The sequence below is a fragment of the Bombus vosnesenskii genome, unplaced genomic scaffold, assembly GCF_011952255.1.
Source record: "Bombus vosnesenskii isolate JDL3184/JDL3185 unplaced genomic scaffold, Bvos_JDL3184-5_v1.1 scf7180000016261, whole genome shotgun sequence".
NCBI lineage: Eukaryota > Metazoa > Arthropoda > Insecta > Hymenoptera > Apidae > Bombus > Bombus vosnesenskii.
This window is the reverse complement of record NW_022884330.1, coordinates 1,087,651-1,110,976: the sequence shown is the minus strand read 5'-3', so window position 1 is coordinate 1,110,976 and position 23,326 is coordinate 1,087,651. Positions and strand designations below refer to the sequence as shown.

General features: G+C 36.9%; 1 protein-coding gene across 1 annotated transcript in view; it reads left to right on the top strand.

The window, feature by feature from the left end:
- The window catches only part of LOC117241902 (synaptic vesicle membrane protein VAT-1 homolog-like), a 33,019-nt gene that overhangs the window by 2,317 nt on the left and 7,376 nt on the right, over nt 1–23,326 (top strand). Inside the window, exons 2-3 of the mRNA XM_033508168.1 lie at nt 18,547–18,676; nt 22,751–22,966. Coding sequence (XP_033364059.1) covers nt 18,547–18,676; nt 22,751–22,966 — 346 coding nt within the window. The remainder of the gene's footprint in view (nt 1–18,546; nt 18,677–22,750; nt 22,967–23,326) is intronic.

Sequence of the window (23,326 nt, the reverse complement as noted above, 5' to 3'; positions counted from 1 at the left end):
CAATACGGTATAAAGAAATCGCTATTTTCTCGAGGAAACAACGTACCTGCATCTAATGAACCGATGTATAGAAAGTTTTGCATCATAGAATATTGTGCACTGAATATTATTAGCAACAATTGTCAGTCGTCAGAACACGATGCAGTCTGTAGGCTAAACAGGCAGTTACATTTATAGAATACTTATCCATGTGTTTAATGTCCGTGTATGCGTCCGCAATATACGAAACGGAGTTTGATAAGCCGTTTAACTGCAACTTTGTTGAGTATCCGGGGGTACAGTTTTGTCTTGTCCATCTATCTTTACAATTCACATTGAGAAGTTCGATCGTGTTGCTATGTACATGTTCGTATGTAAGTGTGCACACATTTTAGTATATATATATATATATACGTACATATGAAAATGAATCGAATAAAATTAAAATGTTATTATGGTTATGGCTATGTATTACATCGGAAGTAGCCAGCCTTTGGAAAACCGCGTCTGATAGTTCTATGTACGATCCATTAATTCGGACGTGGGAAAAAGGATTATTAGATAGGTAACCATGCCATTAATGCATGTACTTAACTACGACATACAAGGGATATTCGGGAATATTTAGTTCCTGCATTACGTTTATACATTATGTGGTACATAGCATTGGTTTGTTCTAGGGAATTGATATACTACAAAAATCATCAATTTTGAAATATTTACAAGAATAATTATTGTGAAAGTAAGTTATTTATTAAGATAATTATTGAACAAAATACTATTTAATAATAACGATATTATAATTCGGAGCAGGATTGTTTTTAATTATTTTGTAATTATGTAGATTTTATTAGAGATTTCCAAAATCTAAGGAATATTGACTTTATTGTAAAAGAGAACAGATTTTTCTTTCGCTAAATAGTTGAATAATTGATAATTTTCTGTTTCAAATCAATTCCTTAAAATATGTTTTTTCTTATCTGTGTCACTCTTCTAACCGATATTATTCACATAAGTGAATTACAATTGCAAAAATCCAAGATTTCGACCACTTTTAATACCCTACAATTTTTTTAATAAATTTCACTTTCTTCGTTACTTACATTTTTAACCCTATTTTCATTCTCCGCGATCGTACTCGTGTCACCGTAGCGTTACAAATGGCGTACGGATATTACGACTAATTTTCAAGCGATAAACCAGCGCTATCTCCCGTACCTTACGATGTATGCTGTAAGGTATTTCAATATTTTTACGATTATGAAAAGACAAAAATGTTTCTATTTTCCTTTCTTTTGTGCAATTATATAAAACACTGAGTTCGTTCGCGAAACTTCGTCTTTTAGAAAGCGTTATATGTTCGTAAAATTCGCACGACCATTTGCGCAGTACTCTAATCAATGATGATGTTATGGAGATGCAAAAGATCTGTTCAACATTTCGAATCCTACTTTCTTTGCTTTCTTTGATTTATTATTACGTATTGTATTTTACGTAAAGCTCTATTCTTAGCCTATAAAGCCTATTTCTCGCAAGAGAAATTATAATATTAACAGTCCACTCGAAACAAGTTTGCTTAAATAATTCAAACGTCAATGTTATTGCCACTTGTCGATATTCGTAAGATTGCTGCTCTGTCAATAGGGAAATTCTGATAACATCCGATGACAATACTTTTTCTTTGCCGAACAATTGAGTAATAAATACTTTACAAACGGATTTTCTGAAAAATTTACTTTTCGTAATTTCGTCGTTCTTTTATTCGACATTATGTGTTTCTCCAATACAAAGTCGCATCCGCTTCTGCACCATGGTAACGAGGATAATGATATTGGGGCTGGTAACGCCTGAAACTCACTGTTCGCTAAATAGTGAAGGTTAGGTATCCAGAATTCTTGACCATGAAAAAATCAGTCCTGAGTATATACGGCTCTTTTTCCTATTTGCAGATAGCTCTAGCTCGTGAAGCGTGTTTCTTTTTCTCTTCTCGAAGTGACCATAGTATGTACATAATATGTAACAGAAAGAGAGAGTAGTAGAGAAGGAAAGCGAATATAGGGGGAGAATCGGATTCGCCAAAGGCGTGCGGACCTTTTCACGCGTGAGTCACGTTTCATAAAAGCGATTGGGATTGATGAGAAAATAGCCCCCATAGAAAGATATCACGCTGCCAATGCTTGCTCGAATGAATTTGTCTGCACGACTACAGACGTTCGTTACACGCTGCTGCTGGCACCCCTGCGTATGCGCGCGACGCGCCCAGAGAAGAGTGCCTCGCTTGAAATCGCTGGGAGAGAAATCCGGGCCACTCTAGGTAATTCGATTGTCTTTAGAAAATGTTTGTCAATGAGTATTATCGAAAGCACTCTTGATTATTTCTTAATGAGCAAATGGATACTCCTTTTGGAGGAACTATAACGAGAACTTATAATACTACGTAATATAAATATATATGTAACAATAATTTCACTCTCCGAGGTAATAAATTAAAAATTGCTTTCGATTAGAGGTTAGAATAAAACACAACGGAAACTGACAAAATTTTCAGTATGAAACAAATTTTCATTTATACGATGCTGACTATAAGAAGAGTTGTTGTTCACATATGCAGCGATTTGGCAAAAGTTTCGTGTTTTAACGATCGTTAAGAATTGTCTAGAAAAATTGAGTACACTAAAGTAATTTGAAAGGGGATGAAAATTGAAAGCGTTCCAAGCGTTGGTCATCAGGTTGGCATGCCTGCGTAGAGAAACGTCTCGTCTCTGACGCGTAGACATTAGTGATTGAGACTCCGGACAATTCAGCTCTCATTTGAAAATTTCCCATCTCCGCAAGCGCCAATGATCGTTAGCTGGCAGCCAACGAGAGGAATTGAAATGCGTATTTGTTGCAGCACAACGAGTATTTGTTAGGAATAATACGAATAATATAAAAGTAAATGTAACGTAGAAAAAATTATTTACAGGCTAGATTATCGGTATTGGTGATTCACTCCAATCATCAACAGTCTATTCGTTAATAAATTTTAAAAACTATATGTAAATATAGTTATGAGTATTGTTATTGTCTATATTTGAATGATGCTCTATCTATAATATTATAAATTACATTCTTTGTTTCATAATTATCTGTTCATTTATTTTTAGCAACAAAATTCTGAAAGCACATAGAAAACGATTTATGTTATATAAAGTTGCGGTATTTAATTTTTAACAATATACATGAAATAATTTACGAGTGGTTCATTAGATGCGGGAAGGGTAAAAATTAGACAGGGTACCCTTCTCGAGAGAAAATGAACAGTTTTATTTTTCCAATTCTTTTTATTTCTTTCAATTACAAGAAACGAAAAATTTGATAGATTAAGGTTAGACGCTTCAAAGAAAAATGTATAGAATCATGAAAGAGGTCAGTTTGGAAGAGATTCTAACAAATAGACTCAATAAATTTTACGACCGTTCTTTCCGTAAATTGTACACGTGAGACTGTCAACAGATAAAGGGGAATAAAACTATGAGAAATTATGGTACGAGGATAGTGATCCCCACTTGCACGTATGAGTCACCGCTATGAAGTTGGGAAATGACTGATTGGCAGTTCATCGGATTTATCCAAATTTCACGGTATTATGTAGAGTATACTTCTAATAACATATATAGCGCCATTTTAAGCCTAGTAATTTTTCTATTTCATAATTTTTTTAATTTATAGCCAATTAAGATTATAGATCTCTTCCTTTTATTTTTCAAAAGTTCTACCCAAATAATTTCACCTAAAACTAGTCTAAAACATTCCTTAAGCTAGCATTTCGAAGAATCGATAACGACATGAAAGAAACTTTTGTCGGTTGTTGTGTTGATCAGTTTTCTACGTTTTTTATTCCACTGCGCTTTCTAAGTACACCAAGTTTCTCTCCGTTGTAAATCGCGATAAAAACGAATTTTACCAATCGTGGGCCGGTATTGCGCTCGATTATGCCAGCGAAAGTTCTAGCGAATCAGTTGAATCAGCGATAAGATAAATTTTATTTACACGCGGCAATTTTTAATGTTTCGATTCGTTCCCTCTTTTCTATATAGAATCCATAGAAGGATTTGTTTTATCTTCTAAATTCTAAGTATTACAATCGGTATCTCAAATACTTGATATAATTTTACATATTACGTGTAACTTGCACAATTTTGCATATGTAAATTTACTATAAACGCATAAACATGTGTAATCTACTACAATTCGACCTGAAAGCATTTCCACGCCTACAATCGTTGCTTTCTCTCAAACTCCGTCAAACATGCTCTCATAATCACGAAAAAGAAAAGCAGAGGGGGAGAGGGAGGGGGGGGAGCAAACTTACAAGCACATACATAAAGGAAATATCCTACTACGTTTGCATTATGCGCGGAAACACGAATAGCAAATAACGTCGTAAATTTCATTAGAGCAGTACTCGAGGTATACAAACTGGTATCGTTCCGCATGAAACTTTTTCTCGCTTTCATCCGTGCTATTTTCCGGTTGAAAATGTTAACACGGTGGATGAACCACGTTTCTGGAGGTGTATACTCTGCATGCGCAAAGCATCGTCGGACAGTGAATTAGTATAACACGATAATTCATCCGCGTGCTTTTCTAAGATGCAATTTTCCACGGTGTGACCGTGCGTGCGCATACCTACGTTACCTATCGTGTTCCAGCCCAAGTTGTGTGTCACAAGTGAAGCGTGTGATTCAGACAGCAACCTCTGTGATCCTCAGTTACACTGCGTATATGCTCATAACCGTTTCACGCGATGAAACGGGGATGATATAGACGTTTTGTCGATACATATTTTAATATCGTTACTTCGTCTTCTATTTTGTGAATGTTCGATAAAGAAAATTCAATACAAATGACAGTATATTGTTTCGAATCCGAAGAACGTTTTATCATATTCTTTGTGCCATCCTACATTCAATTTCAAATACTCTAGTCGTTATATCATTATTAACAGGCTGTATAATATAACTATGCTTGAAAGGTAAATGATAGGGGTAACTTCCAATATTTCAATGTATATCGGAAAATGGGAAATTTCTACGGTTTCGTCATCTAATTAATATTCACACGAAGGGTTGATCCTGACAAACCTTCGCGGAAGAAATCGATCCGTAGCTAGTGCGCCTGGTAAATCAGTTTGAAATTGCGCTTGCTCGCTCTCACGAGTGGATTACAATAAGCAGATTAGAGCGTGTAGTTTCCCCGTGTATAAACCTATTGTTTAAAGTTCGTTACGAGAGAACTCGTGAATCGCTGCTGGACTCGTTCCAGGGTAACCGATTCTTGAAATCGCGTTTTCTTTTTCAAAAAATATTCTCGCCGATATCCAGCCGATCCATAGAGACAACATTCTAAAGACATGAAATTAAAATTGTTTCTAACGTCACGGGCCAGGAATTTCTTATTTTATTCGTAGAATAAAAGTTTTGTAATCAATGTTAAGTTAATTATGACAGGTTTTCATGAAATCACAAATTGTTTTCTAATTCTACTCTTTGATTTTAGATTTCTTTTTCTACATGATATTCTATATATATATAGTCTGCGTAATTAATATTATGGTTAATACATACATTTTAATAAAAGTAAATTTTCTTTCATAAAGTGTACCTACACGGAGACTTTTGTGTATGATAAGTTACAATGACCTGAAATTGTGGGTCAGTGTACGCCTTTTACGCGAATAAGCAGCAGTATACCCAATATTTGTCGATCTAATATTTGAATACCAGTTAAGCAAACGCTACTCGACCTTCCTAATTCCGGCTCTGTGACAGCGTGTTTCCTTTACCATAATTTCTTCTGTTGCTATCGCAAAAGTATTTTAGATTTATTGGAAAATTAGTCCCCTTTCACTCTTACGCGATTGCGTTGTGTAACAATTAAGCATAATAAAAGGAAGAAAAATGGGATTAGGATTGTATGCGTTTAATGATAAAACTAAACATATACAATTTTTGATAATTGAGAAATGTTAGAATGTTAGGTTGACTTAGTAAGATAAAGCCCTCAAATGTTTAAGTAAAGAAAACTTTTATAACCTTTATGTATATATACATATTATGATATATGTATAAAATAGTGAAAGAAAGTTATGCCAATGTGTACTCGCCTTAATACGTTCAAGTACTTATAGGAACACTTAATTTTGCTGTTCAAACGAAACCTCGAAATTAGTCGTGGGCATAACTCACTTTATGTCTCACAATACACAAGACAAAACGTATATTAGATTACACGATAGGAATATATGTATATTCGGTATTTGTACACCAACTTTACCAAGCAACCTTTCAACGTGCTTAATGAAAGGCGCCATTATATCTGACTAACCGGCTTTATCACATTAACGAGGTCTTAATATCGGTGCTATGGGAAACTGAACGGATACCATTCAACAGTCGATATACCGTAATCTCTTCTCCGTGCAAGCCTCATTTCCGTCGGGTTTTACTGACGATTTTTCTGCGCGAGACCCACACAAACACGTCCTATAGGTTAGGTTTAAAAATAACTCTGTCGAACATCTGTTCGTTACATTTCTTCCTTTGTAATAATAAAGTTGTTGATAATTTCTAGAATGTAATAAATACGATCATAATCATAATATATAGGTTTCGAACACCTTATGATCTCTTAACCTCAAAATTTATTACCTTCCTCTATTACAATATATAATACAATATATAATACAATACAATATACAATACAATATATAATAGCTACAATAATTATTAGAAAAATTGACTTCTGTCAATATTATTACTATTATCAATATTTGAGTATAGCAGGTATTGAGCGTTGCAACTTTATCTTAAAGATTTGTTAACTCTCGAAGATATATATTTTACGTAATGATAAGGAGTTAAAGGTAGGATTTTAAACTGAAATAACTTTTATAGACGGTCACAATTTGAGGTGAATCACCTCAAACAAACGTGTATACCTGTGTGAGGCACGCACCGATGGATCCATGGGATGTTCGTATTGATCGAACCACACCCGTATTTTCTACATCCCCTCCCACACACACACAAACGCACAAACACGTACAGACGCAGTGCACACGGATTACGGATGCATGCGCACAAAATTCATGGAACACCATGAACCCCCTACCCCTATTACAGCTGAACCCCACTCTTCAGACTGAACTTCGGGATTCAGCAAATGCTCTTTCAGTCGGATATAAATTATTTTCTACAATATCGATCCGTTTGTATTTTTTTAAAATATTGTCGACAAAAATCATTACTTATTGTCAAAAATAAATTAAAAATTGTACGTTACAATTTCAATTTAAAGCTTTCGTCGAACAATAGGTTATGTCATTTCTACCTTTCCTATCTTTCGAATTCATATCTTTCTTCTCCTCTCAATAATTTCTTAACTTGTAGGGGGATTTGTATTTCGCAGAACATGTAGCTCTTTACTGTCTACTATAGATATTACTGATCGGCAATATACTGCGAAATAATGGTTCTTCTTAAAGGCTGTCAAACACAGTTGCTTTGAAAGTACGTCGGAAAATAGTTCGCAGTTGAACAGAAGCGACACTTCTGTTGACATTCCGTTATTGCCACTCATGAGTCAGAAAAACAATAACAGCTCGCGTTTGGAACCGCAGCTGTTCTTACCGTTTCAATTCTTCGCGTCTACATCTGGTCAGTCATGTACCGGGTGTTCTAATAGATTATACCTATGAAATATTTATAAACGTGCCAATAATAGAAACATTTTTTTAATTTACTACTTTCATTATTCCCTATACAATTAACCTCAAAACAAATATTTTATATTAAATATAGTCAATAATAATTCCCTATACAATATTCCCTATACGATTAACCTCAAAACAAATATTTTATATTAAATATAGTCAATAATAATACAAAAATTAGTAATTTATTTACATTATTCTCGGTAGTTAACCTTCGAATAATCTTTAATGTTATGTAGCCGATAATAGTAAGAAGATTAATAATTTATTTCGGATATCTTTAAAATAAATATCTTTTAAACATCTAGCTGTCCTTGTTTAATTATGAAAATGTTTAATGGTACTATTAATTTTTGACATTAACTCGTGCATTTCTCATGTTCAGGATCAGAGGAAAGTAAGTGTCCCGTGTAATTAGACGTGATGCAGCGTATTCACGGATGATTTACGCGGTGGCACATGATTTCCGCTTTTCCCTTTGTTCGTAATCTTCTATCGCTGGTGGACCATGTCCATTCGTTGTCTATTTAAGCTGGACACATATTGTTCGGATAGAATTTGTTAATCCACTCTCTTATTAAACGTCAGCACACATATATTTCCATTGAATAGATGTTCTTTATAATACGTGCTACCATATGTTAACATATTAGCATTAATGTAATATACAGCTGTTTATAATTAAACTTCCAAAGTATGTAGCATATTGTAGCTTTTGGCTCAAAAACAGGACGTTGAACTTTATCTTCTCTCTTTTTAACCGTCGTTATAAACTGATTTTGTAACACGTAGAGGTCACCAGTTGCAGAAGAAATGATACATACAGTATGCGACGAATTAACCGAACCCCTGGATGCAAACCCGGATCTTTCGTTTCCCGGTGGGCTACTCAAATCAATTGGCCTATTCAGGTCGTGACAAATTCTTTCTCCCTGTCTTTAGTATTCGAAAATGACTATCACCTACAATAGACCTAACTACGTAATTAACCTCGTTCGAATCGTGGACTGGAAACTAAAGTAACCTAAAAAGGTAGATTACCTAATCTAGAAGCAAAAAGTATTCAAGAACAAACGTTACATCCGAAGACTGTAAAGCGAAACGGAAGTGGCTTATCGAATTACTATGTTGGAATTCTTTTGTTTGCTCGACGACTACTCTAATCAATATTCTCGTCGAAAGATGGCCACCACTTGCGGATCAGCACTAACAATAATCCTGTATCAAATTCGAAGAAGTACTTAACAGCAGCGGCAATGGCCGAAATAGAAAAGGAAACAGTAGGGAGTAAAAATTTTGTTCCCCAGTTTCCTGTGTCCTTTGAAAGCAAGACACATTTGGTGTTAGAATGAAGGATCTATTTTCAGTCCTGTGCCCAAGCTATGCCTGGCAGCAAATTAACCTTCCCCTCTTCTGGTCTGGAATAGTATGTATACGCTACTAGTGATATACCACGTTGTATAGTGGAATACAAATGCAGTAAGGCATGCAGAGGGGAGATGACGAACCACGTGAGGGTTTCAATTGTGGACAGGATTGATCTATTTGAAGGAATCGATGGTTAGGCAGGAACTCGTGGGAATGAGGATTGATGGGTGTCCCTCTGATAGCCAGAGTAGAGCTCATGGAAATTGACATTAAGGGCATGAAGGGCAAACCATGTTTTTAGAAATTGCGCTTTAAATATATGCTACTAGGTTTTAATTTATCATGTCAGTGCTTACGGAAGTATTTGAACACTTATAGAAATAAATCTAACTAAATCCATATAAATTTAATAATCTAATAAATTCTTATGAATCTAATATACTGGATAATCGACAATGTAAATAATTTTGGGATCTCTGCGAAACGTATGCTTCTTCTGTAAATACATATCTCGTACATTTTGTCTTCGTACATTTTGTTTTGTTTCGAACTTTACCGATTTAATCTTGACAGTCATATTTTATTGAAATTTCAAAATAGTTTCTATAATACATGTAATATATTCGTAAATATTTTCTATATGTATTGATTTTCATGACTCAAATTGCATATATGTATTGTATCATACAAGAAAGCGTGACTGACAATTGTGATAGTTTTCTAGAATTTTCTCGTAAAGGTCAATTTATTATCCGTTCATTTTATCTTGGCTTCAATTAATTCCCTTCAGAAATGTGGCACATGTTATCGCGGGCTTTAACATTCATCGAGGTCAATGCCTGGTGCATAGAAAAAGCTAGGGAAACCACCCTTTACGAAGCGATTCGTCTTGATCGGGACTCGCGCACATATGGTGGTTGCAACGAAGACGATAAAAAATAACAAAGAGCTTCTGTATCAGTATTCTCGCCCAGTTTGAAAACAATTGATAACTCCATGATGACGGCGGGGTCATCTATCGTGCAAAATAATTATTGCTTGCTGATATGTTTTCCATGCTGTTTCTGTGCCTCGTGTTTTTCCATTCTTTCAACGCGCGATGGTGACCTACAAGAAATCATGACATCTCGTGGGTCGTTCAATTTCAAAAATTTCTTTTACGCTTATAACTGTTAAAATATTTTCTAACTAATATCATTGAAATGTCGATGGAACATTGAATTACAGATTGTTTTGTGCATATTAATTCGAATGTTAAATTACTATTTTTGTATATATGTATGCTAGAAGAATTATCTAGAATAATACTCGTTCATCGTTCGCTGTAGAGAACCCGTAGATAGGTATCATGGTTCATGATCGTTTCGTCGTAATTTAATCGGTTGATATATACAAACGTTGAGGTTAGTTCCTCGATTTGCGCTCAACACAACAACGAAAACAAAGAGTTCCGATTGGAGAGTGACTCGTAAACAAATCGTTGGACGCCTCATACGTCATGAAGACGTCTGATGTATGCTTCATTTAGCCGAAGATTGCCGCAGCCTGTTCTGCGACTAGGTGCGTGTATCCCACTCCTTAAATACTAGTCGTATTTTGACCCTTTGTACCAATAATTACACTACCTACAACGACGCCCCACTATGCCTACCGCACGTCACGTGACCAGCAATATCTTATTCCAGATCTTATTAAGAAGTTGAAATTTACTTCTATTTTGCATAGAAAGTGATGGTTAATTAAAATATTTTTTTTTTTATAAAATCAATGTAGCAGAACGTTTTCAGTTATAGTTTAATAGTTCGTTGCTGATGACGAGTATAGAGTAGACTGGAAATAATCATCGCTATATTTCTTATAAACGCTTAAGGAAGCTGCATGGAAGTCTTAGCAGCGATAATTGGGGGTAATGCGTTCCTACTTAGAAGCATATTAATTGTCATGGGTTAACGTCATACTGACCGTAAGTCCCACGGTGATGACTTAAGAGCAAGAAGACGTCGGTCAATTTTAATTTAATGAGAAGTATTAAAAAGAGTTTCTGAAATTCTATAATGTAACTTACATTGGATCCAATGAAAGTTATCAATGGGCATTGGTAATGAAGGTCATCTCCGATGTAATTGGTAATTTATTTCAATTATTCATCACATTAATGTTTCAGAAAATCGGAAAAATTGGGTAACGTTTTGAAGTATAAAGTCATTAATAGTATTGCATCGATGTTTGATTGGGCATTTATTTATAGCAGATGCAAACGCGTGACCAGATAAACGGCTCACATCTCTCCGTGCGGGAAGATAAATGACGTTCGTTGGAAAGAAATTAGACGAGTAGGATATGTCGAATCGATTCGAACATGCTGTTTTAATTCCCACCCGATGCCACGATGTTGGCTGCTCCTATGAAAGCCAACGCACTACCACCGCTGAGTCTTTTTTAGATTCACGCTTTGTAATTCTAATATTTATTATTATTTATGCAATTACGCCCATGTTAAGCTATCGATGGACTTTCGTTTTCTATTTCTCTATAATCTCCGTCGATTGCTAGCTTTAACGACAAACCTTTGCATTCTTGGATCGATATTCATATTAACGATTTCAGTAAGAAAGAAAGTCTCTTCAAAAATTTCGTCTTGACACTTGCATACACTTAATCGGATTTCGACTGCATACACATGTATACGTATTTACATAAATTAATCTGTCTTATCTGCTAATCCGGATCTTATCTTGAAATTGTCAGTGGAATGTAATTAATCACAAAAGATTTAAAGAAACCAGAAATCTTAAAGTCTTGTAAACTAATTTCTGGGTCTAAAGTTTAAAAGGATTCATTGCTAGACGTGCGAGTATTAACCTAACCAAAACCTGTACGCAGAAATTGCGGTACGAACATGAACATCGTCAGACAGCCGGACTGCACTTTCGCTGCGTGTTGAATCAACTTCACTTTGATATATATATATGTGTGTGTGTATATATCAAGTCACGCGAGATTCGTGCATGCGATTTTGCTTGGAGGTTATGGTTTCGCAGGCGCCTTGATGTCTTCCCTGTCGATCGATTGAACGACCGACGACCACGCTCCTCCTGCAGGTAAACCTATCCGACTGCCATCTATCACGTAACAATACGTAATAGCAATTGAAATGACTGGGCGATACTGCTTCGCATAAACGATATCCAGTCATTTCTTTTTTCTTCTACGTATTTTTTTATACGGGTTCATCCATGTTCATGCGATCTCTTGTTAATACACGGGTCTTGTCACTACGTATATAAATCTCTTACGCTCTTCGTCGTACTTACTCTCTTTTATATTTTCGCTTCTCTTTTATACTTGTCCCTTCACGCACACTTACGCGTGCTTCCTCCCGGTTCAGTGCGTTCTCTCACGGTCTGGTTTGTAGAGGGATCGCGGCGTTCAGAGGACTCGATGGTCGAAAGTCGAGTTGAACTACAGTTCGAGGAACAAAGGTTTAATAACATCAATGATTAATAATACTGATTTAATTAATCAATGGCGATCTATCAATTTTTATTTTGTGGAACTATTTTTACTATATACTTGATAATACGATGGTTAGTATTATCGGTTTTCTCAAGTGCTCGAACAGCTATATGCTTGTTCTCTTTCCAACTTTCTCTCAGTTTCTGCCCTCTCTATTTTCTTCGACTTCTTTGTTTTATGTTTTTACTTCATCGCTCCCTTTTCGTTCGTCCTCCTCGCACTCTCCATCCCTTTCGCTTTCTGTTCCCCTTCGTCCTATGGTCTCCCTTTCTCTGGGTCCTCTAACTGTCTTCTTTTATTCGCGCACATGGTGTGCGTGACCCTGGGGTGCGTTGTTGCATGTCGTCGTCCACGATGGTCGCCGTTCTTCCTCCCGTACAATTGGTCGGTGCCAAGAATGGAGAAAATTATTCCCCTCAATTCCATGCAATTTAGAGGAATTAAGCGATCGCGAATCGTGCCTCACGTAGTAGTCCCGTAACTCCTGGAACCTTTCCCTTTCGCCCTTTGCTGGGAACTCGTTTCATGCTCGATTTTAATATCAGAACGGAACAAATCCGTTTCTGATGGTTAACTGTGTAACATTCATGCAAATGACGCAATCATTGATAATCGAAGCTTTGTAAACTGTCATAACGAGAATTTGAAAATTATAATACATGATTCTATCGTAATATATGATAGACTATTCTGATAATATATATGTTATGTTATTCTATTATTCGTTATGATTTAATGTAAACTAAAATAATTGATTATATATAGGCATCACGAACTAGGTTCTGATATAGAGGCTTGTTTCTATCGATTATAAGAATCTCAAAAGCATTCTGAAAGAATTAACATACTAGTTCACTGATCACGAGTTTCTTGAACTGAATCATGCAACAACTAAAATGCAGGGTACTCTCGTATCTTATCATCCAGTAACTATATTTGGTATTTTGATATTCCCGTTCGATTTAGCGCTGAATTCCATCTTCGGTTGAATTCCGGTATGCGATTCGTGTTACGCTCCAGAAATTGTCTGGCAATTATACAAAAAGCGAAGGAAAATAACTGTTCCTCGTTATGAAATGCAGGGAGGAAATCGTTGGATTGCAAAATTTTATAACTCCTACAAAATTGTCTACGCCTGTACAGCTTTCTAGCGTAATTAATACTTCCGCGCTGAAACAAACGAATATTTGTCAAAACGTATAAACGTGTTACGTACGCACACGTGTAAACGATAAAACGCATTGTTCGAATTAATTTTGAATTATGATGATTATAATTTGCGACTTGCGCAAATATTTGAACATACACAGCAGCCTTTTGTCAATATATTATGTGTACGAAATATTTTGAAATTTCATTAGTACCATAATGAGACTCGATTATTATGATTATATCGGTAAAGTTTCCTGGAATTGTTTATTATATATATTCAAGACAACTTCATACAACAATTCGTATTTTATATTATTTTTTATCAAGTTCATGTTTGCTGCGTATGCCTTGTAACTTCTATGTACATTTTCGGATTGATTCCAAATTTTACCAATATAATCATGATAATGGTTCCGTCACAATGTTTAATAAAATCTTAACATGTATCGTATAGCTCAGATAATATACGTATACATGATAGCTTTCTACGATAAGCTCTCTATATCAAATACCTTCGTGAGTCAATGTATCGAATCAGCATATTTCAAATCTGAATCGTCGAACGATTGAGAACAACAAGCGATAAATCATATGGAATGTAATGGAAGATTAAGCGCCTTTCAGTGAATGAAAATGTTTTGTGTCACGCGATCGGCTTTAAATCACGTACAATTTGTCCGGTTGTCGGTAATAATGACGCATTAAGCAGCATTTTCATTGTACAGAATAAAAAACTATATCATTAGATGTAACTATATATATTCAAAAAGATAATTAGAAGATCACGCATCATAGTCGTCGTGTATAAGTCTTTCCTTAATAATTGACTTCAACTAAATCTTGCTTTTGTTCACTTCATTAGAATAAAATTGTTCGTAGTAGCGATTCTCCTATTACTTCAAACGGTGCAGTTTCGTACTATCTTTTTCTCGTACCATTTCCTTTGTTCCTTTCTTTTAACTTTGTAATATTGACGGGTCAAGTTACACGGAGAAATAAGGTTTTGTTCGTTCAAGCGCGTATATTCGTTTCTTTGCGACGAGACGTTAGTGGATCCGCCATGTTTGTTCTACTCGATAGAATATTTACCCATGATGTCTTTCTGTGTATATGTTCGCCGAAGGATTAACTTGTATCGTTCTGTTTACATAGAAGTATCCACATTGGTTAACGGAAACGGTGCTGCCACTTGTGACGTGGATGTATACTTTTATTTCCAATATTCCTTCGTATCGGATGAGAATCGAAGCATGAAATATGAAATTTATGACTTTTTTTATCGGTTACAGTTCGTTCAATTCATAAATTGAGAAAATGAAGTTGGTCTGGTGAAATCCATTAAATCCGCAACAAAGTGAAACGTAACTCGATGCTATTTCCTTGCTGTCGATAACTTTAGCGGGTGAAATTATTGCGTTTCATGATTCGTTGCGATCAGGCCGCTTTCATCTTGAATGCTGCTTTCATCATAGACGTGAGGCTTTTATCAAATGACATGGAAATAACGTGTATCGATAGAATGAATTCTTCCAAGCAGAAAGGATGTTTCGTTATTGAAGAAACTTCCAAGAATTTAATTGAAATGTCCGATGACTGGTCATGTCAGAATTAGTCGTGAATCTAGTAGAACATAAAATGTACTTTTACTTTTTCTTACATAGAAGGCAAACTCCGACGTAATTTCGACGTGGTCGAGACAAACAAAGAAACGTTTTAGTGACCATTTTTTGTATACATAATCGTATATATAATTACGTATAGAATTGTTGTACGAGATCTGCTTGTATGTTGCGCTTGATAATTCGACCAACAGATTCGCGACTCACTGCAAATTGCAGGAGCATAATACATACATACTATATATGTATAATATACGACATATGTTATTTTGAGGACATGTATTACATTATACTACATCGTAATCGACGACCTGTGCGATTCGTTAGTGTCGACAGTATAATTTGGAGAGTAATTATTTGATTTTAATTATTACGTTTAACTGAAATAATGGAAAATTACTGACTACCAGTTACTAAACTATTGTTACTTTTAGTTCGTTCGATTCTGAATAATTATCTGACAAAAGTAAATTTTTACACACAATTTTTTAGCAGAATAACATTGAACGATATGATTGTTCGACAGAAATTTCCTGGCCCGTTGTTTTAAATATTTTTTATTCAGATAACAATGACAATTTTCTCGTCTATTATCGCTCTTGCGTGATATTTCTCGATTCAAGCACAATGATTCATCGCGCTGGTCATTCCCAGGAAATTATGTGACACACACAGGTCATCGATAAAGCTTTATCATACATCTCGCAATCAGAGAACTCGCTGAAAATTCGTTTCCAGACCAATGACGTCCTAGAAAATAGAGAATGGATGACGAGAAAATGGTAGCGGAGGATTCGATGTTCCCGCGCAATTTGACTCGATTTTTCTCCTACAATTACTTACTTTGGAATTACGTATTTTGGAAATCGACCCAACATCACACTAACATAAAACTTTATAATTCTTTCTTCTCGATCAATCTATATTTTGGAATTTTTTGACATATAGTGGTTTCGACAGGAAGTTTCGATGATTTTCTCGATATCATTTTCGCCGCATTAGATTAGTATTAACTCTAACAATAAGTAACAGCCGAGGCTATGAAAGGCGAGCCATGCGCAAGTGTACTGTTCGCATGCTTAAAATTCCTGTATCCCCGAGTGTATTTGTAGAGAACTGAGTAATCCCCCGCTGATAGGAGGGACAATTGCATTATCCCATTTCCGTTCCAGACAACTGTACAGCAGACCTCTACCACTTCCCATCACTTCCCTTTCTGTATGAACATTCTCCAATCTCTTTCTCCGCGTTACTAAGTGCCATTTCTAATTTTGGCTTTTTCCGAGGCCAAGGACAGCTACGTCTGCGAGGTCAGTCTACCTGGAGATAGTACCAGCTATGTCAAATATTAACCTAAGCTAGGGAGAAATATTGTTTTTTTTCGCTCGCTCCTAAGTCTCTTGAACTACATTTTAACACGAAATTAATATATATAATAGCAAATGTTATCGGAGATCTTGACAAAGAGAAATCAAAGGAATCTTTCGCTCTTATTAAAATGTACATGGCCGCAGTTTCGTAACAAACGAGAGAAACATTCATATTCGAATCCAGTCACGCCAACCGAGTCGATACCAATTCTTTTGCCGCGTACGCTCGTAAAGGATAAAAATAGAGACTGTTCGGAGGGAGAGAGAATTTTTCCAGTTCCGGAGTTCCGGGGAATGATAGTCTCGAGTACGAGTCCCGAGGAGGCGACAGAGCCGCACGTGAATGCACGCGCGTGAGGTGTAATACTACGCCGCCTCTGTCTCTGTGTGAGTGTTGCGCGTCATTAAGCCGCGATCGCATGAACGTTCGAAACAGAAATTATTAGAAACAAACGTCATTCTCGACGGATATTGTTACGGGGAGAGTTAACGAGGAAGAAGTCTCGGCGAGGACTCTGTTGAAAGAATCACATAAAAGACGAGGAAAAATGTAAAGATCGTCTCAAACGATCCGTAGAGAAGTTTCACCATTCGCTTAATACGACTCAACATGAACTGAGAATAAGTAATAAAGTTGATGTAAAAAAGAGGTAAAGGTAACGTAAAAAAAAAAAAATAAATGCAGCCGCGTACGAATACTTTTTGTAGCCACTGTACACGCAGAATAAAGAACAACGTGACTAATATGAACGCGGCTTAAGGGATTTTAAAAGCGGCTGAAATAGAACATTTCAGATGCGTGTGCAGTCCCACGCGACTTGTGCCTCCGTTTCGCCTCGTATAAATACACGTGTGCGGTTACCTTCGAGCTTCTGTTTAACCCTACGTGGCGACTGACAGACGGGGAGGGTAAGTCGAGGCGCCACGACGCCTAGACCGACGCCTGGCGTCGCACGCAACGCACAACCGGTGTCTCTCTCGTGGCGACCACGTCGGGGACCGTGAAACAACGCCGGTACATGCTTTATCAGTGCTTCCTATAGTACTGACGCCGCTCGTTCAGGTTGCTTCCTGGAAAAGCGGCGCGAATACTGCCCACGAATATTTTATCTGCATCGATTGCCGCCTTTCCGACGTTATTACGTGAGAAGCGGACAGGCACGCGTGTCTACGGTACCCGTTACTGCATAATGCGATAAGCTTTGCTAAGTGGTACAGTACTTTTATTCTTTTGTCCCGATGCTATCACAGAATATAACGGCAATGCAGGACAATTGCAGAGAATTTTAGCGACGATGCAGGACTATCGTCTCTTCTTCGGGCGTAATCGTTCGGAATATCGAGGATAAATTTACTATGGTATATAACTATATCTACTAAATATACTTGTCGCGATAAGACAATGATACCTATGAGGAGCTGCACTAAAAATAGATTTACCAAATTAGCCCTCGTTTCTTTTCTTTTCTTCTTTTTTTTTTTTTTTTTTTTTGACTATAGCGTCGGTTTGTCGGAAAGTACTAAAAACTTAAAAACTTATACCTACGTCATACGGTTAATCCATATCATCGATCGTACTCGCGGCTCGTGTTTGCAGAATTGGTTGTTTTACGGAGTGGTAAAAAGAAATGTACAGTGCTAACCATAAGTATTAGGACACTTAGACTGAGGTAGTTTGTTAATGCGTCGAATTATCTTCAACATTGTACCTGTATTAATGCGTACATAGAGTGTTTACATTAATAGCAGGTTTTTTTTAATAAAATGTATTTCTATGTCTTTTCAGTGGATTGAATTTCCAAGATCTGATGGCCAGACAGGGCGCTATCGATTCCCCACCAAAAACTCCTTTCATTATGGGATCCGAGTGCGCAGGTGACATCGAGCAAGTTGGCGAGGGCGTGGAGAACTTTAAAGTAAGTGAACCAAGGAACATCCCAGCCAGAAAACTTTACATCCAGCTTTGTCGGTTGTTTTATCGGCGAACAGTCTTTAAAAAGCAGTTATCTTTAACTTATTCTCAACTCTCAGCGCTCTATCCAAATTCTGCGAACCATCAAATTCAAATCTTCAACGAAGTATCATCACCTTTGCTTATCAACGTCAAACGAAGAATTTCAAACGATTCATCGAAATAATTTCTAAAAATCTTCACGAAGAATTATTTTATCTTATTTTATTTATTTATTTTTCCATAGTCTCTCCCCTTCGAATTCTCACGCACTTCTGATTGCATTTTTCTTTGATTTACGCCCATGGTGTACTTCCAACCACCAACCTTGGAACATCTTTCATGCTTTGAACAAAAGTTTTTTAATAGGTAAATGTTTATCAGCGATTTAATGCTAACCTTATCACACCCGGTCAAGTGACCGTTTGGAAAATTTAATGTAAAATTGCACATTTGTTATTATCGTTGTTCGTCTAACTTTATGTAAATTCTTATATTATCTGATTAATCGATTTCTCAATTTTTGTTAATAACAGGATTTACATAAAGTTAGACGAACAATAGAAATAACAATAAATGTACAATTCTAAATTAAATGTCGAAACCGTTCATGTGACCCAGGTCTGGTAAGGTCAGTGTTAAAACGATATATTTATCTGTGTGTAGCTCTTTTATTCGTGGCATAACAGCGTATAATCTGCATCAACAATCCCCTAAAATATGTATGAAAGGGTGGCTCAAGAATCGCTTGATATGATAATAAATGCAAATTTGTGTTAAGGGGAAAAAAAGAGGCGTGTACTTTCGTTCTTTTCACCTGCAACGTAATATACTCTAGTCTCGATAGTTATTCCTTTGAGCTGGCTCGATTCCTATCGATTTTTCCATGGTTGCCTCCGGACAGAAACGACGTCTAATATTTCCCAGCGACATATCGAGCCAACGCAACGTTGTGTCATGGAAAATATTGTGTCCACTGAGGAAAAAGCGACGCCACGCTTAGGAACGTTATTATACTGTCGAATCATCTTTCTCCCGTGATGGTTTTGCCCCGGACGCCACGTGGTGGTTATCCGTGAAATATCAACCGTTTCAGTTTTTGATTGTCGTATTTAACGAGACGGAGAGAAATTTCTTCCGATAAAGATAACTAGGAGTAGATTGTGGTGACTCGATTGATAGACTGCGGCTGTTGATGCACTTTTGAGAAATTTAAGATTCCAAAAATCTATGTACAACATGCAACGATATGTACGATATTTAAAGTACTTGAACGCTCGTTATATTTAGCAGGCGAAACAAATTTCTATCGATATTCCATTTCTGTAATTACGTTCGTAAAGATATAGAGCAGCATAGACATTTACGATCTATCGATTAAGATACACACGAAGGATTGAGAATTCTAACGCCATAAATTAGCTCACTGATATTTCTCATAAAATGATATTCCGCGTTTATCGTTACCCACGAATCGTTACACTCCTTTAAATTGTAGAAACGTACTCCGACAGAGAATAGAATTGTAATTTAATGGACCGTGAGATTAGAGGGCGATACCTTGACGAGTTGAAATACGCGACTCCCAGACTCCAGATTTGAGAAGCTAGATTCTCAAAAGCTTGACTCAAACCAATATGATTTTCAACCGTTCGATTGTCACTCGGAACGTAAGAAAATGCGTATGTAAGTATTTATTCCTGTTTTACTCGCTTTATGATAAATACACGCAAAGTTACAGTCAGTCATAATTTATATTTTCGTTCTCGTAAGCAAACAGAATTCTTTCTACGAGCTCAACCATTCCTTCGAGTCGGTGAAAAAAGTCAAGAAAAAAAGCCGTCAAAGGAAAAAGGTTTCTCAACGAAAAACGCGTCCGGTGCTCATTATGAAGCAAGAAAAAGCGATCGTTTCACTCTCAGACAGAAAACGTCTGGCGGCAAAGCGGTAGCCCGCCCGAAGGAAAATTCGTTCTCGAAATAGTCGTTCCGCGTTCAGTCCATCGCGTCGTCCTTGAATTTTTCACCCACTAATCTTTCCGCAAGGGTGGAGTCCCACGGTACTCTTCGAGCTGGGTACTCTGGTAGACGCCAGAGGAAAACGCTTCTTTCTCCAAACTCTATTCTTCCTCCTTTCTCTCTGTCTCTCGCATCTTGGGGTGGTCTATTTTCGCGACTCGCGAAACTGCTCGAGGTCACGAGGGGGAGAACCGAGGAGAAGATGCCAGGTTTAAGGCTTTAGGGTCAAATATCCGAGCAGCGCGTGTAAACGACCGGCCAGCCTATACGGCATATACAGGATGTTTCAGAAATATTACCTTGCAATAGGAATAATCTAAATAACGCGTAATACGAGTCAAACTGATCACTTCTCCGCTTCTTTAGAAATTTCCGGTTTCGTTGTTTGGATACGTGGCTGGAATCGAATTTCCACCTTTTGAAACCGGCACAGTTTTGGAGAAATAAATTACACGCGTGAAGTTGTTTGTTATCGAGAAACGAATAAATAAAGCAAACAACGCCAATAAAGTTTCGTTAGTTAGCGCTTTTCTAATGTTCTAATTTTGAAATTGACCGTGCAAAATGTTTTGCGTAATAAATTACGGTATATCTATAGAAATTTCGTATGGTAAATGTTTGGATATTTTCACGAGCCGTCGTTATGCGTAACAGCATACGCACGTAAAATTTCGAAACAAACAAGGAGTATTTATATCTCGAAGAGGAAGATTTTCCAGAGACTAATGTTTATGTAACATTTTCCCTTCCTGAGGGAGAGTAGAATACAGTACCGAAGATTGGCCACCTATTTTTGAAACATCCTGTATAGAGAGTATATACGCGAAAGTGGGAAGCTTTTCGAGATGGAATATTCGAGCACGCAGCGCCCTCTAACCCAGACCTTTCCTTCCCCTCTGGCTCGCTTCCTCGAGTTCTTGGCATTGTTGGGTTTATATGTGGCGATCTTCCCTCTCTCTGTTTTATTCATTTACTCGCTTCTTTATGGGATAATCTGCCTTGCCGCAGGGGTTCTCATTTGAAGATGGTTAATCGCTGTTCGAAGGAATTATCGGGATGCGTTATATCACGCTGTTGCTGCAACGATGGCGGCAAGCGTTATGCCCCTGTGTACAGATATTTGAAGATCGATGACGAAGCGACGCGACCATAATAATTTGTAATACTTGTTTGATCGTGATAGGTTCGTAAAAAGATTTGGAAAATTTAGGAAATATGCTTTGGGGTACGGATACGACGGAGGGTGTAAATAGAGGGAGTTGGAAGTCGATACCTTTTAAATTCGGGGATACGAAGTGGATCCCTATTTCGTTCTGCTGGGGAACAGGGATAACGCGCAATTTTTCGAATCTGAAATTTTTATCAGATCGAATGGAATTGGTTTTCAAATTCAATCGCCGAATTGTTACATAATCTATACGTGTTATGTGCCCTGGGCTTCATACCAATCATTGTAAGAACGTTACATCATTGAAAATCGCGTGAAAGTATCTATAGTATCTATAACCTTCTTTCGTTTTATACGTGTTAATGTATAACTTAATACGATGTATAACCTAACCTGAACCTAACATAAAATCTAACTCTAACTTCAAATTTGTCACAAATGATAGTCACAAACGAGAGATTTTTAAAATATTATGAGATTACACCAAACAGTCGTCGGAAGCATATGTATTAAACATACGTATTAAGCCTTCTGTGTCTTTTACGTTATTTATAACAGAATTGTATTTTTCTATCGTTAGGAAATTTCATAGATTTTTGGAAAATATAAGAGAATCGTTATTGGTACATGTTTAATTTCTTCTGCCAATGCTACAGTTTCGAAAAAAACATTGAAAATCTTTCTGCGGATTGAAAGCAAAGCGAGAGTGAGACGTAGATGTTCAAGGACTGCGGCAGGGTCAATAAAATCGATTTAGAAAAGCGTACGAAGACAGTACTAATTTTAAAGATGAAAAAAAAGAGAGATGGTAATAAAGTTAATGTACAGGAAACATTTGACTACTTATTTTCAGGTGGGCGATCGAGTGGTCGCACTTCCTGATCACAAGGCGTGGGCAGAGCTCGTCTCCGTGCCGGCCACCTCCGTTTTCGCGCTACCAGCCGGGATGAGTTACCTCGATGCAGCGGCAATCACGATGAACTACACTGTTGCTTACATACTGCTGTTCGAACTGGCCAATTTGACGCCTGGAAAGAGTCTCGTGCTTCACAGCGCCGGCGGTGGTGTGGTAAGTCATCTCTTCTCTTTGATGTAGCGATAAAAAGCGCCGCAATTATCTAACGTGAAAAATATTCCAAGAGACAACCGCACTGTGCGTCAAAGACGGAGACGACAGGAGAAAATGATATAAAGAAACATTGTAAAATCTTGCTCTGGAGAATTGAAGATGATCGAATTAATTGTTAGGCTGTTAAAACGTTTTATGCAACCGTTAAGTGATCGTTTGCTACTCGTTAATCATATAGATTGATATAGTTGATACGCGATTATTTGTTGCGCGGTTTACTTGCTTATTTGTACTTAGGTTCCGTTACGTAAAAAGATCGAAGAGAATTATTCACATTTTCTTTCATTGTTAAAGAACTAT